Genomic DNA, 23,970 nt, shown 5'->3' on the forward strand with positions numbered 1-23,970 from the left:
ACAGATCCGGCTTCAAGGCACATATTTAATTTGTCCATCTTTGGCTGGGGGTGGGTGGGTTGCAGAAACTCATTTGAGGCCTAGTTGTGGGGACTTCAGCCTTCAGAAAAGCAGGAGTCCTTCCTCTGGCAAATCCCCACCTGTGCTGCTGAGGGCTGCTTTGAGCTCTGGATCTAGATCGCCACAAAGGTCCAACATCTGGGGAGGGAAAGAGGTGCAGATGTGGCTCTGGCCTTAAAGCAAAATCTTTAACAGAGCCAAGAGTGCTGCTAATCCTCTCTTGGGAGGAAAGAATGGCTGTTGAGCAGTGTTCTTTCCAAAAGCATCGTCTCTTTAGAGTCTGTCTACAGTTTCTGATCACTATAGATAAGAGCAGTCAGGGTATCCCAGAGCAGCAAAACAGACAATTCTCCCTCAGTGAGAAAGATTAAAAGTCTGGGAAAAAAGAAGCTGCATGTCTAGCTAGCCCTTCGGGTCTGTTCTGACTGACAGCTGCTCTGCAACTGGCTTCTTTTGAACTAGAGAAGGCCTAGACAAAACTGAGACCCCCCACATGCAAAGGGGAAGCTCTGTCCTCAAGCTACGCCTCTCATCCCCCAAACTACATTTGCAGACAGCAAGTCTGCCTTACTGTCACAGGAGAAAGGGATGAAGAGGCGAAAGAGGTCAGCTGAAGGCAAGCAAGACATGCAAAGAAGGGAGATTCAGGTGGGATTCCTGTCTTCTGGGCTGGAAAGAGCTGAGAGGAAGGACTGGAAAACTCCTGCAGGAGCCATCCTGGGTCCACATCTCTGTCCTTCCAGTTTGCTAGAGCTGATTGATCCTGTTGCCTATGTCCTCCTTGCAGGGCTGCAAAGTTTCAGTAAAGGCTGAATTTGAAATCGGTGCAGCCCTAGTGAAATTTATAGGGAGAACTTTGTAAAGCGTGTGTGATCAAAAGTAGGAAGTGCTGTGCTATACACTCACAAAGGCTCAACAGAACCAGGACCAGCTTCTAGGCCCCTGTGTCTTTCAGATGTTCAGAGCAGGCACTCACCTCTTGGAGGTTGGAGAAGCTCTCTGGAGGACACCGGGGGATTGCCCGGAGTAGGAGTTGCCGTGCTTGCTGGATCATCATTAATGAATCTCCCTAGAGAAGACAAAGCAAGTTCAAACCAGCTTTGTAAGAGATTCAGAGTAAGAATTGGAGGGACTGCAGCTGGTAATGGATGTCCTTCTCCAGCCATCCTATGTGTCTGGCCTTGCTTAAGTCTTTCCTCAGATAGTAAGCAATTGTATCACATGTTCAAATGGACTGAATGTATTATTCTTGTTCATAATCACTTTGGCTAGCTTTCTGCAGTTGTTTTTAAGTTTTCATCAGCCTGGGTGTTTGGATCGCCCCCTCCCCAGAATTCTCAGCCTTTGGCCATGCTGGCTAGGAATTCTGGGAGTAGCAATTCCAGCACATCCTTCCTGTGAGAGAAGGACGCTTTCTGTTTTACAGTGCCAGTCAACACAGAAATGCAACATTCTTTGCATCAGTTACATTCTCTTGAGATGCAGCAGCACCCTCTCTCCCCTCATGTGTGTGCAAATGCACAGCAGCACCACTCAGCCCAGTTTGGATGCTGTCTGGTTGAGCTGGGTGCTTCGCAGTTTCTGGATCGAGGCAATCCACCCGTCAGATGGGTCAGCTATGGGTGCCAAGAAAAAGGAAGGACATGGGGGGAAATGCTGGAGGGCAAACCCAGCCATTCGAGGAACCTGTGTGCTCACGAGATTGCAGACGTGCAGACTTTGCTCCCTCTGGCTTGGTCCAACCCCCGCGGCCCCTTCTGTAAAGAGCTGGAGCAGTTGCGTGTACATGTCAACAGCCACGCCGAGGAGTGTTTGCTCTCTGATAAGCTCTTCCACATCGAAGGTGAAGAGGAGGCTGGGGAAAGTGGCAGATGTTAAACAGACAGCAAAGCCATTCAGGGCATCTCTGCATTACCCGGAAGAGAGAAAAGCTGCAGGCAGAGATCAAGCTGGCCTTTGACTGCCAGCGTGGGGACAACGGAACCCTTGGAAGGAAAAAAAAAGAGCCCTCTGCACACTGTCTAGGACAATTGTTGGCCCAGAGCCTTGTGAGAACATTCGAGCAACTGTCATAGCACATCCGCAAAGAGAAGCGGGCTAGTCCCAAAGGCTAAGGAAAAGTGAACAAGGCAAAGGCTTCAACCGCACCCCAGAAAGCCCTTCTCTGCCAGCCTCAGGGAGGCAACACCCTCCCCCCAGGTCAGAGTGAGCAAGGAAAGCCTTGTTCTTCTTTCTTTGGTAAGCGATGCCAACGGTTTTGAAGCAATTCTCCCACTGCCCTCCCGTTCCCTGAAGTTCACCTTCTTACACGCAGAGAGCACTTCTGAGGTTTACCTGTAGAAAGCAACCGGCAGCATCTTCAAGTGCTGATCGGACACAGCATCACGCAAGACCTCATAAAGCTCACAGCCTGCAAACCAAAAGGGACAGGAATCCTTGGGCTTGTTTTTCAGAGCGCTGCCATCAGTCCTGCCCTGAAGCTACAGTAGAGCACAGTTTTTGCACCTTTTCCTGCTGGACAGAAGACAGCCAGCCAGCCAGCCCCTTCTTCCACCAAGCGCTGAAGCACTCTGGAACTCCATTCCAGAACTTTGTGAACATCTGTCCCTTCCTAGAAATAAGAGACACAGAACATTTTTATTTCTTGATCCTTGCCACAGACACTGTGCAGCTTTAAACAAACCTTAGCCTCCCGTTCCCCATCTGCAAAAAACTTTTTCACAAGCCACCTGCTATATTCTGTGGTCATTTTCTGTGAGTAGGCCTCTAGCCAGTTTACACAATAATGCATATTTAAAAGAATCTGTGTGGTGTTTTAGATGCAAATCCAAAAAGGGATTCAGAGCATGAATCCACAGCTCTTTGTAGCAGTTCAACTTTAACCTCAATCAATGTAAGGCAAGGCAGAGTCACCATGTCTGCAAAGGTCAAGCCAGGGTGGGCTTCACAGTCACTTGACCTTCCTTCATTTCCCCATCCCAACCAGCCAGTATGGAAGCAGAACTCGCCTCTGGTGCCACTTTTGCCGAGATGAAGTCCATGACGGAAAAGAAGAGGACGTACGCCAGGAACTGCCAGTTTGAGAACCATGAATAAAAAGAGCCACAATAGTTACTGACTTGAAGCTGGAGCACCCAGTCCCTCAACCAGATTATCAGATCCAAGGTCAACGCTTCCCTTCTCCCTCCCCAGGCAGCACTTTTTAAACTTGCATTTGGCCAGAACTCCCCCCTAAGATTTTCCTCCTGGAAGTGGAAGCTGAAAGAACTCACCTGCTCTGCTTTGGGCCCCAACCTTTTCAGCACTTCTCCCTTTCCTTCATGATCCGCTTGCTGCTGGGCGGCGAAGTGGAAGAAAGCAGCAGAAACCCACATTGTGTTGGAGGGCAGGGAAGTTGCTTCCGATGAGAGGCAGCTAGGAAGCGAAGGCAGAGTCAGTGGGAGAATTGCCCGGTCAATCCTAAAAACTGACCGCTGATGGCGCCAGGAGACCTTAGCAGGCCACGACCCAGCTGGGTTTCTGCTCTCCAAGTACATGGGAAGCAACCTCTCAGATGGCATCTCTTCCTGAGGGAGGGGTGAGCTGGTAAAGGGCACTGGACCAGTTGGAATAAGGGCCTGTTGGAGGTAAGGCCCACACAAGGGCAGGTAGAGTTCATTGGATCCAGGGAAGATTGAACAGCAGCCGGAATATAACACACACACACCGGAATCTACTCTGCGCTGCAATTTGATCAGGTGTTTGCTGGGACAACAGATGTAGGCCTCACGGCTGCAAAGACACAGCTCCTTGGACTCACCTCTGGAGAGAAGACTGTAAATCCTTGAGGCTTTGCAGCCCCTGAGCCAAAGGAGCACTGAAGAGTCTCTTCCATTGTGAGCAAAGCACAAACTCCAGCCTGGGCCACCATCGCTGGAGGAAGGCAAACAGCAGATATTCACTGAATACAGAAATCTCCAACTTTGTGCTGGACCTTCCTGAAGATCCTCTGTCCAGGGATTCAATGGCTCCCACCCTCCCTCTCCTTACGATGCACGGCAACAGTGGCCCCCACATGTCCGGTCCCCCAGACCCACAACCAGCCCCTTTTCAAGCCTTTTGGGTCAGCCACTGTTCTGGCAGCCAAACCAATATTGAGGTTTTTATGTGTTTCTTTATTAAAACAAGCTCTGCATCACTGAAGCATCTTTGAGAAAAATTAGAATAATGCATTCATCATTATCTTCAACCCAACAGAGAAGGTGAATATTGGGGCTTCGTCCTCCCAGGGCTGCTACTTCTTTTTTACGCTGTTTTCTGGAAAGTCCATCTCCTAATCCACAAACAAAGCCCGGCTTATGAAGCCCCCTGCGCCACCAGTCAATGGAGCTGCCCAGGATTCTTTTTTAAGGAGAGCTTCAGAAAGGGAGTTGTGATGAAGGTCTCTTACCACAGCAGAACAGAGGAGGATGGGACACCTGGTTTGGCACGAAGAGAGCACGGCTGTCACCTCTTGGCCAGGGTGGCTGCACTCCACACTGGTGCTCAGGAGGCCCTGAAGGACAGCAGATCCCTCAGCGTGTAGGAACCCCACGGGGCCCCGGCACAAAGGGAACCACAAAGAAACCAATCTTGGCACCGCAACAGCCAACATCATCACCACCACCATCATCTTGAAGAATTTGCTTCCCGATTCCCAATAATTTTAAAACACATCCAACCCACAGATCACAGGAATGCAATGCCCCCTCCGCCCCCATAATTCTCCGTGGCAGCCCCCCTCCAGCCACTGCCCTTGCTGACGCCATGGGGAAAGTGAGCCACCTTCCCTTCGTTCTCGCGGTTTCCCATTCTGACACAATTCCAGGAGAACCCTCAGCCCCCACTGCCCACTTCCAGCAACTCTGAACGGCTTCTCTTCCATCATCTCATGGAAAGCTCCCAGAGAGTAGGCTCATCTTTTGGGGCGTGTGCAGGCAAAAGGCACCCCCGTTGCTGGAGAGTGAGGGGTAGCTGAGGCATAGCCTCACACAGACCCCCATGGAGTGAAACAAGGAGCCCTCCTTTGTCTTCTTTACCCTGAAGAAATGTGCGGTGATGTCATAAGGCAGAGAGCATCCTCTGGAGCAGCTGTTCCTCTGTAACAACATCAGATGGAAAAGAGAGATAAGGAAAGCATTCCCAAGAAACCGAGATCATTCCTGAGCCACTGTAGGGAGTCCTCAGCCATTCAAAGTTATGATGGACTTGAAAAGTTACCTGTGATTCGTCCTCAAAGTTGACTGCCACGCCACCCCTGCGGTCATGTGATCTCATTTCCAGCAACTGGCAACTGGCTTGCACGATTGTTTTGCTGTTTTCCAGCAAAAACCACTCACTGGATAAGCCAGATTCAGACTCGTGACCAAAATTCTGGGCACAAGTCGAAGACTGTGCGCATTTCAGGTGCGTCTGTCCCCTAATGAAGCCGTAGCTGGCAGCTGTGCTGGATTTGTGCCTGCTTTTAAGTCCGCAGGCAAGGCAGTAAAATGCTACTAAAGGAACAGGGTGAGGAGCCCAGACATAACAAGCTAGAAAAGAAATCCCTTATAAAAACCCACAGACTTGGAATGTCAGTTTGTCACTCTCGTTAGCATGGCCCCTGTGTCAAGAGGGAGCAGCCCGGTTTGCCTCAAACAATCTGCCACTCCCAGATTGCAAAAGAGATGGCTGGGGGCATCAACAAGAACAATGCTGGTGTCTAGGAAGTGATACACACCAGCTCCGTGTTTACAAAAGAGAAAAAGCCTTCACAGGCCAGAACGATTTCCCCTCCTTTCTTCTGCGTCGCCACAAGAACAGACGGAGGCAGCCTCAAGAGGATCCTGAGGAAAAAACAGATTCCTCTGAGGTGAAGCCCAGCCCAACTCAGCCTTATTCAGGGGGCAGCTGGGCCTTCCTGCCCCCATCCGCCCATGGAGAGAGCAGCTGCATAAGTGTGTGTGGGGGGGGGGGCTTCAGGTGTCTGTCTGTTCACCTGGTCTGGGAGAGCAGCTCCTGCTGCCGGAGCAGCCGGGCCCCCAAAGCAGCGCCGGTTCCCAGAGCCAGCAGCCTCTCCCGGAACACCTGGAGCAGGAAGTGCTCTCTCGTCTCGCAGCCCCCGGGCAGGCCTCTCCTGCGCTCCAGCTCCAGCTCCAGCACCAGCTCCTGAAATCAAGGCAAGCCTCTGAAGGCTCTTCTCCTCTACTGCCCAGGGGGGAGTCCGAGCAGAAAGCAGGGGGGAAAGCTGGTCCCTGCCAACACATCCAGAGGGTTCATGGGCCAAGATAACGGGCTGAAGAACCATAACCCAAAAATACTGGAAAAATAACAAAACCGACAGCCATTGTTCGTATTGCTATGCAGTGTACTGTACACACACTGTACACTCTGGAAGAGAACTGGGTGGGTGGAGGAGAAAGGAGACCTGTTCCAACCGGGCTGATGGAGCAGCTTTACTGTGACTCCCCAGTGCAGCCAGATGGAACCACAACATTGGGCCAGCCTGGCTGGGACTGATGGGAGTTGGACGTCTACCGTGTCTGGGGGCCCTTAGCCTTGAGGAGGCTGTTCCAGCCAGCCAGCCCCACAGGGAATTGTTCCTTTGCCCATCACAGATTCCATGGAGCAGAGGTGGGAATTCCCTTGCCAGCCGCTGGCTGTTTCAACACAGCGGTGCACCTGGGCCTGCTTTCTCATGCAGATTTGGCAAAATGCTGGTTAGAGCCAGGTCAGACTAGCAGGCACAGCCCCCCTGCCACTTAACTGGGCCATGATGCTTGTGGGCTAGAAAGCCCCTCAGCCACAGCATTTGCTGAAAAGAGCTCCACCCAAAGCTCATGGAAAACATTCACAAGAAAAGGACATGAAGCAAAATATAGCCTACACAACTCTACCACCTGAAATCTGCAGTAGAGATCAGGGTTTCCTCTTGCAGGGGTCATGGAACACTTGGCGTTTGTTCGGAGACCGCCTGCTTCCGAGTCTGTCCTAAAATTCAAAGCAGTATACAGACAACTGTAAATACACAAGACAAATCATGGCATTTCCTAGAACTAATAATAGGTAACAGATATAGGCCATCATTGGATTGCAGAAGGAACTGTATGTTAGAAAACCTCCACTGCCCGAGCAAGCAAATGCTTCGGAAAACCAGCTTACCTTTGAAGGAAATCCAGAATGGCCTTGGTAAAAAGAGCCCCCATCTCTCTCAGGTCCCCATCACAGCCTCCAGCTGCAACAGACCTCGGGAGAAAGTGCTGATGCAAAGACCAGGAATGGAACTCCTGCCTGCAGAGGAACCAAAAGCCCAGTTTGGGGGGGGCAGGGGGGAAGAGAGGAGAGAAGACACACGGAATAAAAAAAGAAAAACAAAGTGAGGAAATCAGGAGAACAGAAATGCTGCTACATTTGCTAATACCAACCAATTCTTAAGCTGTTTGGCACAATTAAGCTGGTCTTGAATAAGGTCATGGTGTTCCCCTCCACAAATAAACACATTCTGTTGTTTTACACAATCATCTCAGCAGTCCCAAATTAGATCCTCGACTCACAGGCATTAATGAATTGCCCAAATTATCTCCTTGGGACATTAAGGCAGCTCGCGCTCACCTCTCGTTAGCAGAAAGCAGGTCTTGGTCGGGAAGGACTTCCAGCTCCATCTTGAACCACTCGGGGAGGGTCAGCTGGAAGAAGGGCAAAAATACTCAGGGCAGAAACGCAAACGATCTCCCTTCCAAGGGCAACAGAGATGGGGGGTCAGTCTCAGCCCATGAGCCCTGCAAAGTCACACCACCCCCAGCCGGGAAGGATTTGACCCTCAAAGCTCTGCAGCGGTCTTTACTTGGAAGGCTTCCTCCCGCAAGAGTTCTTGGAAACGGGTTTGTTTCCACAAGCCGAGGGCAGCCTCTTGGTAGCAGAGAGGAGGACAAGACAGCATTTTCCAAGGAAACGCAGCCGAGTCCCCTTCGTAGCCAGTTTCTCGTGCTTCCAGGCAAAGCCGTGGCACAACATACTGGAGCTGCAAAGCAGAAGAGGTCACTCACAGTGTTGCCCAGACATATCATAGGGCTGACTTAAAATGAAGAAACCCTCCTGAATTCTGCCTCCTTTTTTAAAAAAATATTTTTTATTTTATTCAGAACAAAGTTAAAATACAAAATACAAAACTCAATAAAAATCCAAGAACACAGAAAACACAAAACAGTCAGAATATTAAAAAAAGGATGCACAAAAAATATATGCACATTATCCCCTCTAGTTGGATTCTGCCTCCTTGAAGGGTGTTGCTGAGCAAACTCCTCAGGAGCAAACTGAGACTGCACCCCACAGATGCTGCCACCACCAAGAACCCCCCACACACACACACACAACCCCATGCTTCCTTTCCCCTCAGTTTCTCCTCTTCAGTCAGGCACCTACGGAAATTAATTCATGCCTCGCTTGGTGATTAGGCAGGTCAGGCACATGTGAAATGTTGGAATAAAAAAACTCCTTGGATGAGGAACAAACAGTGCAACTTCGGGGAGGCTGGGCTAATAAGGCTGCAGCCGCCACCAAATTCTGAGCTGTCGTCAGACAGGAGCTTGGACAATCCCACCCAGCACCAGGTCTCTGAGCAGGAATCTCAGCAGGGGGGAAATGGAGACAGGCTGGATTGAATTTAGGGCAGGAAAAAAAAGTTACCTTTTTCACGAAACCCGGATGAAGTACAGAACAAAGGCGCTCACGGGAAAGGGAAGGAAACTTGCACAAAAAGTATGAAACTGCTGCAGTGCAAAACCTGCAGAACAAGGGGGTGTGGAAGAATCGTTTATGGGACCAGCTTTTCAGATGTTAGTAGTTCATCCCACTCTTCATTTGAGGAACAATATTTATGCATCTCTTTCTCACCAGCTGCTAGATTGGATCCAACAATGCTGAGATCAGCCCAAGAAACAGCACCAGGGAATGTCCGCTATTCCATTCGGACCCTCCGTTTTTATAAAATGCCTAATACACTCAAGCCCTCTCTAAAAGCCGAGTGCTGGACCCCCAAGTGTGGCATGAGGCACCATCTTCCTCTATGAAAGGGAAGATTTATGACCCAGATGGGAGAGGGGCTCACCGCAAGCAGAAGAGAGCTGAGTCTCCAGACCTGGGTGCCAATAAATAGTCCCACAGTCCAGCAAGAGGAAGGTCTGTGTGAAGAGCCACATCAGGAACTGAAGGGAAGCAGAGGTCCACGGAGGGAAGCAAGGACTCGGCCTCGTTGAAATGGACCACAAAGGCAGCCAAGCCCAGGATGTGGGTGTCACCCAGAGAAGGTCCCTGCAATCAGCAAATGGGGAGGTTGCCAGGTCAAGGCCTCCAAGTACACCAGATCAAGTGCAACAGGAGTAAAAAAAAAAACCCTAAATTTTTCCAAGAGAGGAATGCCCTGAGCATATCACTGCTCCATAATCCTGCAGAACCAACCTGGTGGTAGAGAAGTTGACAGAGACGACTCAGCAAGGAGGACAAGAGGGGGCGATGCCCACAGATCATTTTCACAAAGAGGGACGGCCAGGGACCTTGCCTGCGGGGAACACAAAGGTGCCGTGGCATAACTGTGAGAATGAATATGGGAGATGCATAAATGTTCCAGCGTAGATGCTGCAAATATCTCAGATCTGTTTTACCTGTCAGGAGGCAGGAAGAAAGAGGCAGCCATTACATCCTGACAGAAGGATGCCAGCAGAAGATCAACAACCTGGAACAAAGACACAGTCGGCTCACTTCTACCCTTTTCTGTTGATGAACTTCTGGGCAAGCAGGTGCAGGCCCAACTAAGCCACGGCTCCAAGGAAGTAAGAGGGACATGCCCTTCTAGACCCCCAGTTCCCCTGCCGACTCCAGCCACATGCTCCCCTACGCACCCCTTGATCTGCTGCTCCAACTTCAGGAGCAGAAAGGTCCAGCCTGACCCTCAGGGTCAGGGATGCCGCTTCATCATCATCTGTCACGTGTCCCAAAACCTCTGTCAGCTTCCCAGAGATGACCGCAATCTGGGCTGGAATGGCTGCAACACAGAACAGCCCATCCCAGAAAAGCAGGATAAAAAGGGGTCCCGTGAGCAGCAGCAGAAAAGGCAACGCTGCTAATGAATTTAATGAATTTTTTAAAACCTCGCAAAGATGTTCTCCTATAAGTTGGAGAAGCAGTCACGTGCTTTTGACGGGTTGGGTTCAAAGGACGTGTTCCGACACCAAAATGGTGCTTGAGTAATCTAAATTGATCTGGGCTAGACCTGCATTTCATCAATATACCAGAAATGGAGCAGAGATCTTTTGCTGGGACAGAGCCGAGCTGCCCCAGGGAATTTCTGAGAGTCCCATCTCGCAATGTCATTCCAACCCTGCCACGTGAACAAGCTCGGAGGTCCTCCAATTTTGCTCAATTAGATTAGAGCAGTGTTTCTCGATGTTGGCAGTTTCAAGATGCCCAGACTTCAACTCCCAGAATTCCCCAGCCAGCATGCTCTGCATTAGAGGCTCAGGGAAATCCTCAAGATGCCTCTGCTATTCTTTGCCCATTTTCTTCCCCATGGATCCGGCCAGCTTTACCTACCACCGTGCTTGTTTGCGTCTGTGATGAGCAGCCTCAGCGCTTCGAGTTCAGCCTTTAGTCGCTCCAAGGGTTCCTTAGGGCCCCCCACCTCTCTTTCAGCCGATCCCTCTGAGGAGCAGAGGAAACAGTTTTGGATCATACTGAGAACTGTGGGAAGTGTACTGTGGTCTCAAATATGGGCGGGAGGCGGGGGGAAAGAAGGAGAAGCCTTTTCATGCAGAAGAGAAGAAAGTGGCCCTCATCCCTTCCTGGCTATTATGGGGTGCTGGGCTGACATATGGGACCTGTTACAGCCTGTCATTCTCTCACTCTGCCTCTTTCTCCCTCCCTGGTTTAGGTTGCTCCTCCTAAATACCAGATCACAATATATGTGCCTGACAAGTGCAGCCCTTGTCAGTTAACCAAATTGAAGTATTTCGGCTCCTTGCAAATTTCCTGAAGAATTCAGGGGTTCCAGGCATTAATCCTACCTGGCAACTACAATGCCAGCAGCTGTTTGGAGTTTAACCTGCAACGCCACTCTATCTGCATCAATCTGGTAGGATTGAGGGATAAAAAGCAGCCAAACTGGCTGGTCCAGTGGTTTCCAGAAGCCACCAGATGACCCCCAGAGCCACTAGAGGTCGCCCTCCACCAAACCAGCTTCCAGAGATCATCAGCCATGGGTTGGGCCCCCGCACATCTTCCTGACTCTCAGGACTTGGAGCAGGTGAGACTGACTGCAGCATCTCAGGTTTTGCAGCTCTTAGGCATGGCATCACCTAGTGCTGCATTTGTCCCAGTAACTGCAGAGTAACTCCGCAGGCTCACCCAACTCAAAGTCCCAGCATTCTCCCTGTCCCAAAGCTCTTTGATGACTCAGTGCCAGATGCCCAATGAGGCTACTGATTCCCCTGGCAGGCCTTGCCCCACTCTTCTGCAAAAAAGATGCATGCCGGGGCCTCAACTCTGCCGAATATTTCCTTTTGCGCAGGAGAACAAAAAAGGGTTTTCATGCACAAAGAACCGAGGAAACGAGTTCAGGAGGCTCACCTCGCAAGGGCTTCCTTTTAGCGGCTTCGCATTCTTCCAAGTAAGTGGCGTATGCATTCAGGGGGATTTTTTCAGCCCTAGTTTAGGAGACACAATTGTTTCCCTCCAACACTCAATGTTGCTGCATGCCAAATGCTTAGTGACATTCCTTTCTCCTTCCCTATTTTCTCCAAACTTGAGACAAATGTCTTTCCTCTAAAATGCAGCTGAGACGGCAGGCAGACAGTCGTGGGTGCCTCCTCATGGCACCTTCAGCCTCTGGAGTCTCTTCCTAAAACAACCAGGTGCCGGATGGGAGAGGTGAAACCAGTGGGGTCTCTTCCCAAACAGCTTCTGATTACAACCCTTTCAAAGGAGAAGAGTCCTTGGGGATATGGGTTTGAACAGGCAAAGAACTGTTCTTAGTCTTACAGTATTGACTAAATAGTGAAATGATAAAGGGGGGGCTGAGCCCCCACCCCAAAAGCTTTTAATTAGCATTAGAAAGGGCTACTTTTGAAAGAAACGTGCTCCTATGATCCTGGCCAAGGGAAAGGAAATTGTTAGCTAATGTATTGCTAAAAGAAAGTACTAGCTAGTTTGTGAAAAAGCAACTGTCACAGTTTTTCTAATTACGGAAGCAATACAATCACAATAACCATGGGCAGAATATTTGTATCATATGCTCTATTAGCAGGACCCCTTGCTGGTTGCAAAGAATGGCAGTCACTGTAAGTTAAAGTAAGATTGAAATCCAGAGTAATATTACTGGGATTGGTTAAATAGCTGTATGCCCTTAACAAAGCAGAACAGATCATAATACAAGCAAGCCAAGGTAAGGTCAAATGACACAATGCTTCCCATTGAAAAGGAGGGGGGAATGGCTTTTATCTCAAATGTTGCCTTCCTACCTCTTGAGGGCTCCTATCAAAGCCATGCGGGCGTCGGGGGTTCCAGGAAGCTGCAGATATAATCATAAAAGAGGTTGGTATGAATCTCACATTGCAAAGTTAACGTACTGCAGGCCTTTTTATTCTGCAGGTTATTTGAGAAAGTTTTCTATTAACAGAGCAACATTCTGAACAAAAAAAGATCAAAGCCAAAAGATTTAAAAATTCCACCTAACGATGGAAAGAAGGAAAACTCACCACTCGCGGTGCAAGCAAAGCGGGAAGGAAACGGGAGAGGTAATAGCACCGCCTGAAAACACTGAGACAGAAGCAGGCGGATCAGTCAGTGGGCCACCCAACCCCAGATTCAGGACAAATAAAATTCAGGAGTAAAATACATTATAAATGTAAATATGAGGCTCTGAGTCCCTTTGATTGAACAGTGTCTTCCAGCAAGATCCTGTGAGTGAGCCTTCCCTGCAAAAGGGCTTGCCCCCTGGGCTGAGAGGCCCCCAAAGATCGGGGGGGGGGCACTCTGCAGCGGTTCAGAAGAGCTGTGAAGACCCTTCCAACACAAGACCTCTGTTGTTGTTGTTATTATTGATGTTGTTGTTATATCTGTAAATATGCAAAAGGGAAATTGCTGGCCTTGCAAATTTGCTCTTGAAAGTATATATTTTTAAATGAGAACCTGACATTTTTGTATTTTGAGTTTTTTCCCCTCCTTTGAGGTCTCTATGCAAACAGCTGCCCCTTTCAGTGTTCTTTCCTTCCACCCTCAAAAGGGGAGACCTTACCTGGCTTCCATCACGCTAGCTGGGATCTTGCCAGTATTCTGGAATATCTGGATGGCCTTTTCAACATCCTGAAGAGCTTGACAGCATGGCTATTTCACACACACACACACACACACACACAAACACACACACACACACCAAAAAGAAGAACATCTGTTTTGAACAACTGCCCAGGTCAAGGAAGACTGTCTCATGATGGGGGAGGAGTTTGGGGGCAGGGCAAGCATTGAGCAATAGGAAGGACATCAGTGCAACCAAAACAACAGAAGAGACTAAGATGGCCAAAGCATCAAGGAGAGTAGATGCTGCTAAGCATGAGGGGCAATCAGGCAGCTTGAGGCTTGGCACAACCATTCGGCCATAGCCGAAAGCAAAGCTTAGATGCAGCAGCACATTGTTTCTGGGAGCGCAGCTCAGAATGGCCATGAGCTCCCCCCACATGTCACAGCTTGAAAGACAAGAAGCGTCTCTCATCAGACTGACTTTCAATGGCCAGCTGAAAATTCCAAGATCTGAGGCTTTGGGGAAAGAGCTGGACCCACAAATCCTCCAATGCCCCCCCCAAACCCCAGGGTGCACCTCCCAGCCACCTGCATTATCTGAGCACATCACAGCTGGCTAAACAGTTTGCAGTGGAATATCGTAACCTCCCTGGTCCATTTTGCAGACAGGAAGGTAAAATCTGCCCTCAGAGGTTACCATGACAACAAGTGGCAGTCCTTATTGGGCCGGGGCCTGAGTCCATACCTGGGAGGCGTCCTTGGTGGAAGAGAGATTCTCATAGAGGCCCATGTCTTCTATCGACACCTGGGGAGACAGACAGACAGAGCCGAGGAGTGGGCAGACGGAAGGTCATGGGCATGTGGAAGGGGGTCCTTCTACTCTCTTCCTCCATTTGCCCCTAGGGTGGGGGAGGCACCTTGAGATCTGCCAGGCGGGTTTTGGCCAGTGTGATGTATTCCAGCAGGAGGGACCGGTACTTGCTGGGCACAAATGGGGGATGCAGAAGGTGGACCTAGAGAGTTTCAAACATGGTGAGGCACAAAGCATTCCAGATGCATCGATGCAGCAGGTCTTTGAGCTGCACATCCAAGACTTCAGAGAAACTGGCGGGGGGACCATTTCCTTGGCCCCCACTTTAGGGGCCTGAATGTCCTTGAGGCCCTTCCCTTCTTTTGGAGGTAGGGAGCTCCAGGAGTCACTGAGGATGGAAAGGAAAGGCGCTTTCCCTAGGCCTGCCAGTTGCACACCTGACCGCAGAGTGAATGCATGATTTTGCACCCTCGTCCTTTGCTCGTGCCAAGTCCACTGGGCAGAAATGCGCAGATTGGGGCTCATACTGCTTCGACAGTATCCTCCGAGCTAGCACCTACTTGGTTTCAACTCCCATCATCCCCAGCCAGCCTGGCCTTTGGGCAATAGTTCAATATACCTGGAGGCAGCAAGTGCTAGCAAATCTCGAAGCCCACCCGCCGAGGAGCGAAGGCAGCGCCCACCTTCAAGTGCTGGGGGGCTTCAAAGGGCACCAGCTGTGACAGGAACTTGAAGAAGAAGAAGAGCGCCTTCTTGCTGCTGCTGTGGAGGCTGCTGCTGCTCCCAAAAGTGAGCTGGAAGCAGAGAGCGCTGCCTAGAGCCCACCTGGCCAGCACCTCACCCTCCCTGCCCCCAATGTCTGGCGCAGCTGCCTGGGACCCCCTGCAGCCCGATGGACCGAGGGTACGCGGCGCAGGGCCTTTCCGTCCACCTTCCCCGGGGCTACCTGGACCGAGGCCCCGGGAGGCCTGAAAGCAGGCAGGGTCGCAAGGCTGAGCTTGGCCCCGCTTGGGCAGCCTTCTTCCGCTTGCCTCCTCCGAAGCCCTAGGAAGCCCTCGTCCCGGCAAGGGCCCGGAAGCCCTCTGGTGGCTCTCACCTTAAACCATTCTGCGTAAGGGGGGAACAAAGCAGGGCCCTCCAAGGCTGCTTGGCGGACGGTTAAGAACGCAGTGATCAAGCTCTCCAAATCGTAATTCGCAAAGGCCTTTCTCAAGAGACCACTCAGGAGGTCTAGGAGACACACAGAACAGTCTTGAGTTCACTGCCCAACTGTAGCTAGAGAAACCTCCAGAGCCATCGTTCGAGGCCAAATCACGATCTAGCAGAGTTTTCAGTGTCTCCCAGTTCCCAGCCGCTGCCAGTACCTTTAACCAGCTGATCTGCTTGGGAGTAACAGACTAACAGGGTAGAGATGCATGAGAGGACGTGACGCCAGTTTACTTCACTCGTCTCCAGGACCTGCTGCAAGCGCTGGGTCAGTTCCTCTGGCTGGAACACCACAAAGAGCTGGAATGGGGAGGAATTGCTTTTGAATTCGTGGGGAGCAGATTTCTGAAAGCCGAGTCCAACCGCTCCCCAAGTGACCGTCTGCTCAGGTGTTCAGAAGTGAGAGGCTCTCAAGAGATCACCACAGATATTGGCAATTTTTCATATTCCACAATATTCCTATACTTCCCTTCCAGCCCTGCCTTGAATTAAAAACAGAAAACATCCGGGAGGCCCTTCCTGTTCCTTTCCCCTCCCACTGTTGACAGCCTCCATCTGCTCTCCCAGCTGCTTGGCAGAGCGAACTGCTGGTGCATTTCCTGGCTTTCCTGCCCTTCTGGGCCAGAGAACCAGTTCTGTAATAATTGAAAGGAATCATTTCTGAGTAGTGCCAATGCTGCCCGGGTTGCATGGCGGGCTCTGTAGAATGAAAACTGGTAAAGCACAGCCTGACTTATTAAGCAGCATTCACTGGAAAGGAGCACATACTTTGCGGTATAAGGTAGCAAGCACCGAGCTGGTTCTGGCAAAGCTCCATTCCCTCTGCAGATGGATGGCATCGGAGACTGCTCAGAAAGAGGGAGGGGAGGAGATGCTAGTTTCGCAGAACAATAAGAGCCAGACTGCAGAAGACAAAATAGGCAGGCCTTTCCTTCCAAGCAGCTCTTCAGAACAGCCATCCCACACCCCATCCTTCCCTCCCCCCTCCTCCTCCCACTGGTCACTGCAGAATCCAGAGCCCCAGAGACGGAGAGCAGCCAGGCTCTAAGACTCTGCCACCTTACAGGAAGGGCAGAATGCCAGAGCAACGGAAAAGGACACCTCAGATCAGATCTAGCCATTGTTTAAGTCTGTAGTTGGTTGCCCGAGTTCCAGGGGAGCCTGGAGTTGTATCCTGTCCTGCCCCACCCCACTCCACCCCAGCAGCTGCTGAATGAAGACAGTCCCAGAGTAGGAGAGTCACGTTAATTGTTAACAACTCAGGAGTAAAATGTGCATCCTGGCTTTGTCCTCAGTTGAAGAACTTATTTGACTGAGCACCAAGGAATTTATCCCTCAAAATAAATGACAGTTAAAAGGAGAAACAAGAGCCGTGTTCCAACCAGACAATTGGACCCTGTCAACTCACCAGCTCGGCCTTCAAAGCACACCAGACAGAGGTGCTGGCAGGAGAGTGGGGTCTTATGGGGAGGTGGTCCAGAGCCCCCCAGGATGCCTTCCAGAAGCAGCAGAGGGTCCTCCAGAAGACCTCCCTCGTCCCTCAGCAGTTCCAAAAGGGAGCACACCTGGCCCCCTTCTGGGGATCCTACCTGTCAGATGGGGATTGTAGGTAAGCACACGGGTGAAGATGTGCCCAAAGAGCAGCTGCAGAGACTCAGGTGGAGCCGTGCCGTGGAAAACCATCAGGCTGTATACTTGGAGCCTGTGCACAAAAGGGGAAAGAATAATGAGTCAGCATGCTTGAGAATTACTGCTAATTGCTCCCATTTTTTCAATAAGTAGGCATTTACTAGGCCAGTAAATAAATGATAAATATTTATTTTCTGATTATTGCTCAAGTGCTTGGGAAAAAATATAAAAGCATGCTATTATTAGTAAATATAACAATACAATTCAGTGGGCAGAACTTTGGCCTGGCAGAGAACTGCTGCTGGAAACGGGAATTCTATTTGAAGAGAGCATCACACTGCTTTGTATGCAGGGAATGAAGCCACTTGGGAAACACACAAACGAATCTCTTGCAGAAGAAACACTGTTCACCCAGTAGACGGCTCTCCGATCCTCCCTCTCCCAGCCCTAACCTTGGGGAGAAGTCAGATCCTTACCAGCATCTCACGGCCTTCACTATGGGGGAGGCACTGCCCTGCTTCTCTGTAGCTACAGCATCCAGCACCCCTAAAGACAAGACAAGGGAGCATCTTCACTAAGGAGAAGCAAGCTTCGAGCAGAACAAGCAGAGGGCCACATCCAGCGAACAGGACAATTTATTTATTTAATTTATTTATTTAATTTAATTTATATGCCGCCCTTCTCCCGACAGGGACTCAGGGCGGCGCACAATGAAAGATCCACAGAGCCACAGGCTCCACAAGGAATAATTTCTCAAGTGTGGAATCTCAGCCTTAATCATGAGCATTTTCCCTTCTTTCTGAAAACTTGTCCTATCATTGCAATATCTTTACTGCAGAAGCATCTATGAAGGGAACATCACTGTCAATAGCATAGATGGGAATGAAAAACAAAAAACTCTGTATTTTGGAAGTAATCTGGAGACCAAAGATCTTCAAAGCCGAAGTTGGGATTGCGGTCCTTCCCTGGGAGAATTAACCCCCAGCGTTCTCAGTTATGCAATGCAAAGTGTGTTTGTGTGTGTGCAGGGGCGGGAGGAAATGCACAATTCACAGCTCAGCTGTCTGGAAATTTCAGTGTAGCTGAGCATGCACACCTTAAAGGATGCAGTAAGAGCTCAAACTATTTTTGTAGTAGCAATGTCCTGTGAATGATTCTCACAAGCCTCTCTCTAAAGTGTGTGATTACACTCCTGATCCGACATGATTCCCTCCTACAACCATCACTTACATGCCAACATTTTCTCCAGCACAGCACAACAGATCTGCAAAACGAAAAGAGCAAAGTCGTCAACTTTTCAGGAAGCATCAGCAACGGCTTTCCTTCGTTTGCCTCCTCTGAGATTTCAGAGCAGCAGGCAGAGCGCTTCCTCCCGTTTTTAAATTTTTGATTGATTCCCGCAGGGGGATGGCTGGTTTGAGAGAAAGTCAAAATGAACTTCCATGACTGAGGAGATCTGAATTTGGATCTCACTCATCTTAACACCCCGCCCCCCAACATCTCACAGGCTTCTTCTGATAACCAAGGAGGCCTTCGCTGTTCTGGCCTGCTGCATGAGCTCAGCCCAGCCAGGATGGCCCATTAAGCAAGTGGGGGCCGCTGTAATGCACAAACCCAGCTGCTCCGTGACTGGAAAGAACTTCACAGGAGGTTAGGCAGGGTTTTCCCAGCCCCCCTAGAGACGGTGGCGACTGGAATGCTACAGAGCAAATCTCCTCTAGCCTTACTTCAGAAATGTTCTTCATTTCCAACTTCTTTTCAGACTTGGATGTTTTTGGAAATCCATTTTGAAGGAGCACAAGAGCCAAGTCTAGGGATTAAGAAGGAAGGCCAGGTCAGGGACCTCCTAGGCCAGCTGGATGAGGCAAGAAAAGATGCAGAAATGATGGAAAAGGGACTCGGACAAGAGACAGTGAAAGGCCGTCCAGAGGGATCCCCTTTTGCTTTCATGAATCTTAACTGATGAAGCAAAATGAAAGGAAGAAGCAGCCACAGACATGAAAACTCCAGTCCGTCTTCCTCAGTAATTGAACATTTCTCATCTTTTCCTGCCCTGGTTTGTACTTGGCTTTTGCAATCATTATTCTAAACATAAAGCATTCTATTTTATTTGTATCGTATTGCTTTTTATTTAAGAAAAAAGAGGAAAAACAGAAATAGGGAACTCATTTATACAGAATATAGGTTAAAAAAGTTGTATAAATGTATTAGAAATAAAGATATATTTGAATATTTGCATTAGATAAGTATATATACAACTGTAACTGTATTGTTACAATATTTCATGTTTGTTTTTCCTTTGCCATATTTTTTTCACCCTTTTGCTAGAGCACTTTTCATGTTGTTTTTCTTCTCTTTGATAACTGTATGTCTCTTCAGCATATTCTAAAGTCTGCCGGAAGCCAAAGTGTGTGGAAACTGCACAGCATAATTATTGTGTCTGGCTGTCCGTTAAACAAGACTAAGTCACACCAATATTTAATAGTACAAATGAAGTAGCATGAAACCAGGTCGCATGTTACAGAAGAAGAGTTCAGCAAAACTAGCCCCCTCCTTTGATGGGATAGAGAGAGCAGGGCCACAGCCGGAAGCTGCAAGGCAATTCACAGGCCTAGACCTTTTCCTGGACACCAGCCCCACATCCCTTGTTTTGGCCCTGGCTTGCCTGTGAGAATGTTCTGGCCAATCTCAGTGTTCATTTCGTCCATCTGATGACACAGGAGGCAAAGGCTACTGGACAACCAATCCACCAGTGCAGGCACCTCCAGATTCCTGAGAAGACAGAAGAGCCCACATCATTTGCCTTTTCCAGAAAGTTTCTCCCCTCCAAACATTCCACTAAGACAGGTCTCCAACTGTGGACTTCAACTCCCAGAATGCCTCAGCCTGCATACACCTTCAACTCTGATAGCTGAAGTCCACAAGTCTTAAAGTTGCCAGGTTTGGAGACCCCTGCACTAAAAGGACAAAATATACCTACTCTGAAATTTTAAGTTCAGAGCAGAGAAAGTTACTTTACATCAGGCCTCCACTTGGCTTAGCATGGTCTGTAAATGCAGCGATTGTTCCCACTGAATAAACTGCACCAGGGTGTAGAAGCTTTCTTCAGTGTTATCTAAACCATCTAGCAGCTGTTCCCCACAAATCACTGCAAATCTTGCTCAGTGAGCAGCTCTCTTCAAGGGAAGGATCCAGGCTTCCACAAACAAGTCAAAATGCTGACAGATGCCACCTCAAGCCCAAACCACAGGCAAACGTTCAAGCCTCTACCTACTTCTCCAGTAATTCTTCCAAACGAACAATGTTCTCTCTGTGCAGGTGCCATGCAACTTCCAAAATAGGTGGGCGCTGGAGGAAATAGCACTAAGGTCAGATAATTTGGAATGCAGAGATGCCAGCAACCCAACAACTGGCCTCCACGCAAAACCCACCCAAGTAACTAACTCTGGAACAAGGAGCAGGTTTCCAAGGCTGCCTTTCCCTCTCCATTCGTGGAGGAACACTCACTTTCTGCCCATCCTTAAGAGCAACTCAGAAACTGTATGGCCCCCAGAATGGCCTGAGGACAGTCATTTAAGCATGCTATCATATCCAGATTCACTGCTTCCACCTCCTTCTCAGCTCTAACGATCTTACCTGCATTTTCCACATTTCTTGAGCAAAAACAGAATGACAGAAAGCATTGTAAGTTAATAATTCCTTCAAGGACTGGAACAAACAAAGCAACTCCTTCTGCAAATAGAAAAAATAAAATACAATGGAGTGATTTGAACAGAATTTTAGTCAGTTGCAATAACAATAAACCTATGTTTATAGGCAGGGCTTTTTTTGTCATAGAACGCCCAGAACGGAGTTCCGGCACCTTTTCTGGATGGAACCTTGTAGGGTAGGCAAGGCAGGTTGTATGACATGTGTGAGTTCCGGCACCTTTTTTTTTTTTTTTTTTTTAAAAAAAAAGCACTGTTTATAGGTAACTCTTAGTAATATTTTTTTTAATTTGTTGAACAAGACATAGGGATCTGGTTTACAGTATAGACAATGTAAATGGCTTGGCATTATAATGAGCCAATCCTAAATTTATGTATATTCTTCAAATCTTGAATGACAATGCTTCTTTGGAAAATTAACTATCCTTTTAAAAATGTACTTTTAAAGTACTTTTAGGCTGGCTTTTTGTAAAACTATTTTCATTATATAAATCAATCTTCTACTAGCCTGCAATTCTCAGAATTCCCCATGGCTATTTCAGGACCACTAACCACTATTTCATCTTTAGGAAGGCCTGAACAACTTGAATGTACTTCCCTCCACCCTGCCATACATGAAACTGGCATGTTCCCCTTACTCTCTGTTCTGCACTCAGTAGTGTAGTCTGATCAGACTCCATAGAGATCTTCTCAATGAGGTTGGCTGCTGTTCTGGCCGACAAGATTCCTGCTGGAATGCCCAGCACAGAGGCCTCATCCTTCAAGGCAGTGACTGCAACAAAGAGAAGAAACTCCATCAGACCTTAAATATACTACCCCAAATTGCAACTGGAAATAGTACAACATGATGGGGCTGAAAAGGTAACGAAGAAAAAAACCCCATTTGTTGGCAAACACATTGAAAAGGCACAGTCACAGGTGACGAACGCTTGAATTCTGGAAAACTAAAACTGCCAATAACTACAGAGAATCCTGAATCAGACAGTCTCAATATTCTTATTTTACTGAACGGACATTTAGCCACTCTCTGGAAAAATAAATTCTATCTCACCCACCTACAAATTGTTCTGGAACTGACGTTTTATTTCCGCTTCTGCCCAAGTTACTGGAAAGTAAGGACTTGCCATGTTCTGAACTTCCATTCTGTTAAAAAAGAGAGAAAAGGGCAATTGTCTTGACTGTAGGGAGTATCAAACCCTTTGGTCTTTCCTGGCCTGTTCCAGACACAGCATGAGGCATCACTAACTCATCAAATACGTCAGAGTCCCCAAAGGAACACAGGATTCTCTGAGATGGATAGTCTCCCACTACGCTTAAAAGGAACAGGGAAACATACGCAGAAAATACTTAGCATTTTAGAAAATGTGCAGCCATGCATGCTAACCTCCTGCAGCTTGATACATATAGTCAACACGGAAGCTAATGGTGGTTAAAATATCTGGAGGTCAGTCTGGATTTGAGAAAATACCGATGCAAAGGCGCTTTTAAAGTCAAGCAGTTTAGGCATCAGACGCGCTGCTCACCTCCAGCAGGAGCTCGTACAGCCTCTGGTGCCGGCTCAAAATGTGCAGGGCCGCTTCCCGCAGTTCCTGCTGGGTTTTTGGTTCCCTTTTTTGCTTCTTGCGTCTTCCCGCTAAAAAACAGAGAATTTATTAGCCTTATAATTCTATTTTTAATTGACAGGGCCTTTGAACATACCAGCGTGCAGCTCCCTTCCCATTTCATATCCCTCACAGCGATGCTGGCTCCTTGAGCATATGCAGACTGCAATTCCCACCCTTCGTGGCTATCGCGGAGAGTCTCTGGGCATATACAGAGCACTGCCGCCGCCCCCCCCTCCCCCGTACCCAGAAGGGCAGAAAGGGCCCGACCGGCCATTCTCCCAGAGCGGCGCCTCCCACCAGCCAACTAGCGCGCCCTATGTTCTGATTGGCCGCCGTCTGAAGGCCTCCTCCAATAGGAAGGGGACAAAAGAAGAGAGTTTCTATTTGCTAAGCGGGAGCTGCGGCCATTTGGGGAGTGGAGTGAGGAAGGAGCAAACGAGCCGAGCGCCATTTTTGGAGTGGCAAAAAACCCCGATTCTGGCAGAGCCTCTGCGCGGGGAGGTCTACTGCGCAGGCGTGGTTTGCAGAACAAGGCTGCCGTTGTAAGGGTGCGCGCCTGTGTCTGTCTCTGGGATCCTAATTGCGTGGACTGGCTACTTCCCGGCTAATTTGCAACCATCCGCCCGGGTGCTGCGCCTGTGAAATCAGCTGGCGTCACGAGCGGAGTCTCCGGCTTCACTTCCCACTGTTGCCTCCAACCTCAGGCAGCCCGAGTGTGGTGGGGAGCTGCAAGAGGCTGATCCCTGAATTGGAGAGAGACTTTTTACCTTTGCAAAGGGGCTGCTTTGCCCACCGAAAATTCAGGTAGTCCTCGATTTACAACAGTTGGTTTAGTGACCGTTCAATGTTAACAGGGCACTGAAAAAAGTGACATGACTATTTTTTCACATTTATGACCGTTGCAGCGTCACGTGATCCCCTCTTGCGACCTTCTGACAAGCAAAGTCAATGAGGAAGGCATTGACTTAACAACTGCAGTGATTCACTTAACAACTGGCAAGAAAAGTCATAAAATGGGCAAAACTCACTCAAGAAATTTCTCACTTAGCAACATAAATTTTGGGCTCAATTGTGGTTGTAAGTTGAGGACTACCTATATGAATCTTCAAATAATTCAGGCGAAGCAAAAGAGATTTATTAAGGAGGGGCAAGTCTTTTCATAGGGTACAGAAACAACTGATAGGTACATTTGATATATATGATACCTCAGCAAGCAAGTGATCAAAGACATTGGTTACATGAGAAACATGAACAAAAGAAAACATTGATTCTAAATAACATTCCACAAGTGGCAAATTTATGGGTTACAGGATTCTTTCCCAGCTGGGTTTGTATCTTTCCTGAATGTTGCAAGTGAATTCAAGGACTCTCAGAATATAGTATTCCTGAATAGATCTGAGAAGACGAGTTCTCTCATACTTTAAGAGAGAACTTGTTAAAGTGCTAATATCACTTTTCAAAATGCTAATAACGAAGCCTAAAATGAAGTCTGCACGGAGCTGCGGTTCCTCGGATCAGTCTGGTTGCCACAGGTGCGTGCAAGGCGGAGCTTCCGTCTTTTTCTACAACAGACTACTATCAAGGGCAGGTAGTTGGGGAGGGGGTGTTGCTAATGGGGCAAGTCTTTTTCTTGCAATCTCAGGTTAACAGTGAGAGGAGGGGGGGGAAA

At 48.8% G+C, this 23,970-nt stretch overlaps 1 protein-coding gene across 1 annotated transcript; it reads right to left on the reverse strand.

Moving 5' to 3' along the window:
• Positions 1–12: 12 nt before the first annotated feature.
• Positions 13–22,575, reverse strand: FANCA (FA complementation group A). Its single transcript, XM_029283232.1, has 43 exons — positions 22,545–22,575; positions 22,221–22,330; positions 21,753–21,840; positions 21,336–21,469; positions 20,627–20,722; positions 20,265–20,338; positions 19,656–19,762; positions 18,718–18,800; positions 18,221–18,254; positions 17,467–17,536; positions 16,951–17,063; positions 16,130–16,206; positions 15,520–15,661; positions 15,252–15,385; positions 14,839–14,949; positions 14,262–14,357; positions 14,090–14,149; positions 13,343–13,431; positions 12,804–12,864; positions 12,567–12,616; positions 11,677–11,753; positions 10,645–10,752; positions 9,954–10,096; positions 9,717–9,787; positions 9,514–9,613; positions 9,164–9,366; positions 8,743–8,839; positions 7,901–8,077; positions 7,669–7,742; positions 7,219–7,347; positions 6,957–7,047; positions 6,056–6,225; positions 5,798–5,903; positions 5,118–5,177; positions 4,490–4,594; positions 3,860–3,972; positions 3,333–3,474; positions 3,069–3,131; positions 2,566–2,671; positions 2,395–2,470; positions 1,759–1,915; positions 1,037–1,129; positions 13–198 (listed from the first exon to the last, which is right to left on the reverse strand). The coding sequence occupies exons 1-43, from the start codon at positions 22,573–22,575 to the stop codon at positions 103–105; spliced, it is 4,317 nt and encodes a 1,438-aa protein (XP_029139065.1). The 3' UTR covers positions 13–102.
• Positions 22,576–23,970: the final 1,395 nt, after the last annotated feature.

This window comes from Protobothrops mucrosquamatus, unplaced genomic scaffold, assembly GCF_001527695.2.
Source record: "Protobothrops mucrosquamatus isolate PMUCROS unplaced genomic scaffold, P.Mucros_1.0 scaffold41, whole genome shotgun sequence".
NCBI classification, from domain to species: Eukaryota; Metazoa; Chordata; class Lepidosauria; order Squamata; family Viperidae; genus Protobothrops; species Protobothrops mucrosquamatus.